The sequence below is a fragment of the Carcharhinus amblyrhynchos genome, chromosome 20 (genome assembly GCF_965287045.1).
Source record: "Carcharhinus amblyrhynchos chromosome 20, sCarAmb.v2.hapA, whole genome shotgun sequence".
Classification (NCBI taxonomy): domain Eukaryota; kingdom Metazoa; phylum Chordata; class Chondrichthyes; order Carcharhiniformes; family Carcharhinidae; genus Carcharhinus; species Carcharhinus amblyrhynchos.
This window is the reverse complement of record NC_137343.1, coordinates 44,613,001-44,621,166: the sequence shown is the minus strand read 5'-3', so window position 1 is coordinate 44,621,166 and position 8,166 is coordinate 44,613,001. Positions and strand designations below refer to the sequence as shown.

General features: G+C 42.5%; 1 protein-coding gene across 1 annotated transcript; it reads right to left on the bottom strand.

Annotated features, from left to right (window-relative positions):
- Window positions 1-2,288: 2,288 nt before the first annotated feature.
- Window positions 2,289-7,514, bottom strand: LOC145356147 (immunoglobulin lambda-1 light chain-like). Its single transcript, XM_080208756.1, has 3 exons — window positions 7,442-7,514; window positions 6,958-7,302; window positions 2,289-2,620 (listed from the first exon to the last, which is right to left on the bottom strand). Exons 1-3 carry the CDS (start codon window positions 7,488-7,490, stop codon window positions 2,298-2,300), a joined length of 717 nt encoding a protein of 238 aa, XP_080064882.1. The 5' UTR covers window positions 7,491-7,514; the 3' UTR covers window positions 2,289-2,297.
- Window positions 7,515-8,166: the final 652 nt, after the last annotated feature.

Genomic DNA, 8,166 nt, shown 5'->3' with positions numbered 1-8,166 from the left:
GCTTACAAGGAAAGATGAACAAGTCTCGTTTCAAGGAGAAGTTTGATTGTAATCGGTGTGAAAGTAGAACAATATCTGAGGAGGGATGGCAGTTAGTGACAGCAAAGAAAGTGGGAGCAAAAAAAAACAAAGTTCGATGGTCAGTAATTGGGTGGAAACATGGTCTACATGGGTCTAATGAATAAAATGAGTTATGACCGAAATGAGGGGATATATGAGAAAAACGTCCGAGTCAACTATGATGCATGCGAAGCAGTGTTTCTTCATTTCACTCCGAAATAACTTCCCTCGATGAAAAGTGTATTCCCTATGTTTTCTGGATTCTATTATTAGAGCAAAAAACAAACAAAATTGCCTCATAGGAACAGTCCTTCGGCCCTCCAAGCCTGCACCGACCATGCTACTCGACTGATCTAAAACCCCCTACCCTCCAGGGACCATATCCCTCCCATCCCGTTCTATCAATGTGTTTGACAAGACGCTTCGTAAAAGTTACTATCGTATCTGCTTCCCCTACCTCCCGGAACAACGAGTTCCAGGCACCCATCACCGTCTGTGTGAAAATTCAGCCTCGTACATCTCCTTTAATCCTTGCTCGTCGAATCTTAAACATGTGTCCCCTAGTAATTGACTCTTCCACCCTGGGAAAAGGCATCTGATGATCCGCGCAGTCCATGCCCCTCGGACTCTTCTATCAGGTCATCCCTCAACCTCCGTCTTTCCAGTGAGAACAAACCAAGTTTCTCCAAGCTCTCCTCAAAGCTCATGCGCTCCATCCCAGGCAACGTTCCGGGAAATTTTTTGTACCCTCTCCAAATCCTCCATGTCCTTCTGGTAGTGTGGTGACCAGAATTGAACAGGATATTTCAAGTGTGGCCTAACTAACGTTCAATAAAGCCGCAACGTGACTTGCCCATTTTTAAACCCAATGCGGGTTAGTTCCATTGGCCATGTTTAAAATAGCCTCTCTGTGTCCTGGGATGGGTAGGTTAGACAAACTAGGGGGTAAAATATGTAGTGATATAGGGGTAGGGCCTGGGTGGGATTGCGGTTGGTGCAAACTCGATGGGCGGAATGGCCTCTTTCTGTGCTGTAGGGTTTCCGTGATGTGATAAATGATCCTCAGGAATCTATATTGTCTTATTCAGCCAATCAGAGAACAAATACTTGTACTTTCTCCGGCCCACAGCAAATTCCCGACCTATACATTCAAATAAATTATTCATTCGTTCTGTCGCTGCGTCTCTTTTATGTCTCACTGTTTCAGACTAACTCACACTTGGAAATCTTTCTCTGTGTTGCCGTATCACAACTTTTCCTAACATTAAAGCCGCCTATTACACCTCCGCATCCTCTCCTCAGCGAAAACAGCTCAACATATTCATTTCCCTGAAAGGTACATAGCCCCAATTCTAGTAAAAATCTGGCAAATAGTTCCTCCACTTTCTCATATCCCACAAGATCATTTTTGAAGTATGTAGACCATAGATGAGTACAATTCTATAAAAGTCTAATAAATCCCCGAATGTTTTATTTTGCTCTTCTGTAAGTGTACCAGCACCTTTTTTTGCACTTTTTACCAACTGCGCAACTTCTTGCTACTTTTAACAATTTATGTCTTGCAATCCCAAATCTAACTGAAGAAATAAAACAACGATGTATCAAAGGGGTGACCTATCGACTTTAAAATAATCGGTGAGCTTACTAAAAAGTGGCCAGCTGTTCCAGAACTTGCATTGCATCTGGTGTATTAAAAAATGGGGCAGTGACAGAGTTTGCCCTGAATTTTTGGAACCAGGTGGTTAAGAACTGTCTGCCCTTTAATGTACTTTTGTAATCTGTACTCGCAGTTCAGCCCTTTCATCACAATACCAGAATGTAACTCAGTCCATTAAAAAATATTGCAATATTACTTCAATTTAATGTCATCCATCGTCTCCATGTTGCGCCTGGATGTCACTGACTTTAAATAAAATGTGCAGAATATCACAGTGATATAATCTAACTATTTAATTCCCTTTAGAATGTTACCATTAATTGCTTTTCAGGGGAAGAGAGAGAATAAGAGAACATTAGTCGCGATAACGGTATAATGATTTTATTACACAACGGTGTCAATGACATTACACTGAAGCTTTGATCCATTCAGAGTGAACACAGTTAAATTGAAATTAAGGGAATCAGCCGATCTGCTACAAACTGCGATGAACTGTTTGAAATGTTCCACTATTTGCCGAATTTATTTAGAAATAAAACTTTACTAACGGCAAAACACAAAAACGCTTTAGATGCATGTATCACATACAGCTGGATCTGGAGATGCTTGTTTGAAGCGGGTTTGCTTGAGTCTCGTGTTTAACCACACAGGAGTAAAGCTCGTGTGAGTTCCAGTCTGAGGCTGACAGAGTCAGATAACTGCTCACACTGAACGTGTTGTCCGCCTCCTGCTGGATCCGACTGGTCTCAACCCCATTCCCTCTGACGCTGCCATCTACAGTCCATTCAATCTCCGCAGCTCCCGGGTTGAAACCGCTCACCAAACACACCAGGGTCGCCATGTTCTTCGCTGTGATTTGATCCGACGAAGGCGGAAGGAGAGACACAGTGGGGCTCCGTGGACCTGGAAAGTAGAGACAAGGATCGCACATCCATTAAAAATCAGCATAAATGACTGAATCATTGTTCCACCTTCTTCAAATTGTTTTTTTTTAAGTCGGTATTATTCTACAAGAATGTATAGATTTTATACATTGGAGTCTTATTGATGCCAAATGCAAAAAGGCGGGACTCTGGTTTCTGGAACATATACAACCTGAGAAGGTTTTTCTTTTTTCCCTGCAAGGACAGGAACATACAAATAAAATCTGATCTAAAGGAAATAGTGGAGTTTGAAATATTAAAGAGAAAAATAGGAAGGGAGATTCAATGCACCCACTTGTGATCTGAGGCAACGCAGCCCGAGCCAATGTCGCGAACACTGAGAATTTCAGAATAACACTAATCACTCAGAATTTGGGGTCAATATTGGAACCTATGCTGACGGCTACATTTCTGTAGTTTGCAACTCCAAAACCTCGATTCTAAACAATGAAATCGATTGTTTGCTTCTGTCACCGTTTACTTCTCTGACGCAAGTCCAACAGACTGGACTGATATTTGAGTTTGTGAACATTCTTTGTCACGGCTTCACCCCGTGTCCCGCCCAGACCAACAGTGACGGTGTTGCGTAAATCTTAACAAATATCTCCCTGTCGCAATGGAAATATTTGGAGACATTTTTTTCGGAGTGGAGTGTCACAAACGATTTGTTGCAGCTAAGAGGAAGAGTTTCTAATAAATATTGTAAACAATTCTAATATATAACAACATAACTTAATGACACCCTCAAAAGGCCAGTAATAAACCAAACATGTCCTCATAATTATTTATCTCTCACACCTTGTCGTCAAAGCAGATGGACTGTGAGATCTTTATGTGCTTAAGTAGGGAACCATGATTCTGACATTGGAAGAATGATTCTACTTCACACTTAATTGTGAGGATGTTCTGAGGCCGTGGTCGGCGCTAAGTCAATGCAGGTTTGCATGTTCGTTCCTTTGACATTAGTCGATATTCGCAAAGCTGAAAGGGCGTTGTGTCAGAATCTTGTCTCTTTAAGTGACCATTTACCGCTTAAGTTACCATCTATCACAGTCAATGGGGAAACGCTCAGTAAATACGTTAATATATTGTGAGGCTTCGAAGAAAGGGTTCAGAAATAAATATCCATTTCAAACTAAAAGTATCAGGCTAACCTTTTACAATTCGCCCTGACATTGAGGTATTATGTCGGCGACAACAGCAATATGGGTTTTGTCGCTGTCGGTAAAAAATCGATTGTCTTTGGAGCTAGAAATTGGTCTTATATTTTTGTTGGAATGTAATTTGGATGTTGAAATTGAGTCGGCAGACAAATGCCGCAAGTCCTTATTTCAAAACTGGTATCTTCTTCCTGCGCCCCCGAGAGTTTCGCTGGATAATCTCAAATGTTTGCACCGATGAGCAAGTGTGAAGATCGACTTCTATTTAGTGGACTTAAGTGAATTATTTTTACACCGGCATTTTCACCAGATCTGATTTCTTAAAGTAACAACTCAAATATTCAAAAGCATTTTTTCCCTTTTTGCCTCATGCTGGTCCATTTCACCGTAGTATCTATCGCCCAGTAAACAAATGACTTGAAGAAGCAAGTAATAAAAAAGGGAAAGTAAGATTGAGAAGGGAAGAGACCCTGACCACAGTTTTCCAATCGGGCCCGGAGCAGGTTTGACTCTCGGAGGCAGGAAGAGAGATGAAATTGTCAAAGGGCGAAAGGGGGGTGGCATAATTATAGGCCAGTGAACTTAACCTCAGTGAAGGGAGAACTAATGGAATAAACGCGGCATAATCAAATATAGCGATCACGGCTTTGCTGCCGGTAAATCTCACCCCAAAGCGTTAATTGGTATTTTTGAGCAGGTAGTATGAAGCGGTGAATGACGGCAATATTTTTCGCGTAGTCTACATGGATTTTAACAAGGCCCTTGTTAAGTTCACACATAGGATGAACAGGTTGGATCCGAAATTGGCTCAGTGGCAGGGAACAAAGGGTCCGTATATCAATGAGTGCCTGTATGATTGTTGTTCGGTGATACAAATTTGGCAGTGTGGTTGCGAACAAGAAAGCTGGATAATGCAGGAAGACAATGGACTAGTTAGATTAGTGCACCGGCGACAAATGGAATTAAATGCCGAAAAGTGTGAGGAACTGCACTTCAGGAAAACCAACAAGACAAGCGAGTACACTGTACAGATGGGAAAATGCCGAGAAATGTAGAGAAAATTAGTGAACAGAAAACGCAGGTCCACAGATTCTGAAGGCGGCTGAGCAACTGGATATAGTAGCAAAGAAGGCATAGGAGGCATTTACATTTATAAGCTGAGGTAGAGATTGTTAGAACTTTGAGGTTATGCTGAAACTGCTGGAAAGATGCATAGGAAAAATGTAATTGTACGAGAACGAGTACAGGAAGATCTAGAGGGATGTCGGCTGGAATGGAATATTTAGTTATAAGTAAGTATTGAATTGTCCCTTTTCTTCGGAACAGACGAGGCTGAAAATAAACCCAATTGAAGGCATAATATTCTGAGGTGTCTGGGCAGAATGGACCGGAAAACAGTATTGCCAATGGTTGAGGGGTCGATAAGAACAGGACTTGGATTTGTCGTTAGAAGTAGAAGGTTTCGCGGAGATTGGAAAGGAATCGTTTCACGCAGAGGGTTTGGGGATGTGGAACCTACTGCCGGAGAGGCTGTTATTGGCAAATTAATGGACACTTAAACGAACATAGAATGTGTAATTTAAAGGCTAATGAATAAATGTTAGATTGTTCCTTGTGAACCAGTGCAGACACGATTGGCCAACTAGACTGCAACAATTTTCCAAAGATATACCATTCTATGATTTTGCGAATATATTATATTGCTTTTCTCCCTCATTGACGTACAGGCGCTACAGTGTGGATATCTATAAGGTACACTGCCGGAACTCCGACAACAGCTTCCAAACCAGCCATGTCTTCCACTGGACGAACACACGGGCACCAGATGCACGGCTACAACACCAGGTGGCAAACCCCCAACAAGCCACACAGCATACCAAAGTAGAACTGTACCGCCTTTCCTTCACTGTCGCCTGGCCAAAACCTCTTAACTCCCTTCCTAACAGCTCTGCGGTGTACCTATGACACATGGACGACATCGGTTTGATAATGCGGCTCACCGTCACTGTATCCGTGGATGATAGGCGTGGGAGATGGGGGTGGTGAAATGAATGTTACCTTTCTGATCACATCCCATGAATCAATATTGGCAGTAATCTCCATCTTTTGTTCTATTACTACGAACTGACACTCAGAGAACCAACAACAATCTGAACGAGTCCACAACAATACTCAAAAACCTGACAACCTTATTCCGGGACATTCCAAAACAACTGATTGGATGGGAAGAAAATGAACCGTAATTTCCGAAGAAATCAAATATTCCGCACATCATTGATGTTTGTTACTATGTGATCCAGTAACAATCAGGGTCGATTATGACTGGCGGAATTCCGGCAACAATATGGTTATTTTGCACACCCGGGATTAATGCAAAATATTAGGCTGAGAATCTTGTACTGAACGGTTTTCAGTGAGTTTGGGGACCAGTGGGAGTGAGTCGCACCCAGTCACCACACTATAATTCCGCAATCATAATGCAATCTTGCTTTAAATGGAATGAAACAGCCTGATGTAAACGCTTTGAATGCAATTCTAACCCTTTAAACCAGACTACAGGGGCAGCGTATGAAAGAGCCTGAACCAATGTGTCCCTTCATACAATCATGGAATAAGAGACCACACTAGGTGGCCGATTGTAGCTTGTACAAACTTCCCCATTTAGCTCATTTGCATGCCTGTTTTTTCACTTTTGAAATGTCTATTGACTTGCTAATTATAGTTCCGCTCGCAGTGTTCATACAGCTCGGGCACTCCACTCCTAACACTGGCTAAGCGAAGGGAAACATTCCATCTTTCTAGCAATCGCATTCTCAATCAACTCCTCGCACTGCCGGCTGGATCAGATGGTTCAAAATTCTGCACGTTCCCAGCAGGTCAGACCGGAAGCTTCCAGTGAAATGAGCTTCACTCGTAATTAAAATGCCCCTTTACCCTATCATATAACTGCACACACTCCAGAAAATCGCCGAAGTTCTGAGCCCAGCTATCACTGCAATATCATTTGCTGCTGAATCAAAGATCCCCCATAACAATATTTTAGGAGCAATCATTTTGATTTGCACGAATCCAGTCAACCTATCCGACCGTTTCCAAGTACATTTTGTTATTTAGAAAGCGTCACAAATGTTAGAGGAGAGTTAAGTGATTTACTTACTGCCCAGATTCAACTTCGTTCCTCTCCCGAAGATGAATCTATATGGACTGCTGAGCCGAGTACCACAGTAATAATCTGCAGCGTCCTCCGATTGCACGTTGGTGATGGTTAAATGCATCTTGTTACTTGATGAGTCCACAGACCCGGCGAATCGATTCGGAATACCCGAAGCCAGACCAGAGTACTGGGACCAAACAAGCACAGGGGCGCTGTCGGGTTTCTGCCAGTACCAGCTCGGGTAGCTGCCAATGCTGCCTCCGGACATGGTGCAAGTGATGGTGACGGTCTTTCCCGGTGAGGACGAAATGGATCCTGGTTGGGTCAGGACAGGATCCGCAATTGTACCTGGTGAAATGCAAAGTATTGTCAGTCACACTGTGAAATGTTGAATATAGCTCACAATTCAGGTTCGTTAAAACACAAACGCAGAAGCAGATAATGTGAAAAAAAATGAGCGTTACTTCAGGCCGACGCCCGTACTTACTGTGGAAACAGAGTATCAGTGCGGCGAGAACTCCAATCGATTGTGTCATGGTGAAGGTTTGGGGAGAGGAAGAAGGAAAATAAATCCTGACACGAACGCGCTTCTGAGTCCATTCCAACCTCTCCTTAAAAAGACTCAAACACCGCAGGGCGAATGAATATTAATGACGTATGCAAATTTCCTGTCACGTGTTATTCGGTCGACGATCTCCATTTCGGTATTGTCTGATATTTGCAGAATGAGCACATCAGCCATTTTGGAAAAGAAGAAATATAAATCTCCCAAGGCGCAGAATAGCATGTAAAATGCCTCAATACCCAACACAAGCCGCCCCGCAAAAAAAACCAAACGGTGCTGTGAAAGGTAAAAGAGATTAAATGGAGTGTGGTTTGATCTCTGGCAGCCTGCAGATTACAATAAATAAATGTTGCGGGCAGTGAGCTGTTTAATAGGCGTAATGTCCTTGGTGAATAAATTAAAGACGAAAAGTGTGAGTTTAGATTTCACGTGCACACAGAGAGGCGTAAAGCCACACTTCTTATTGGGTTTTCGCGATGATGGATAAGATAGAGAGATAGATCGATTGACGGACAGAGGAATAGAGAGATAGATCAATAGATAGATAGAGGAGAAACAGACAGATAGATCGACAGATCGATAGATAGATAGATAGACAGACAGATAGACAAATAGATAGATAGACAGAGAAAAAGATAGATAGATCG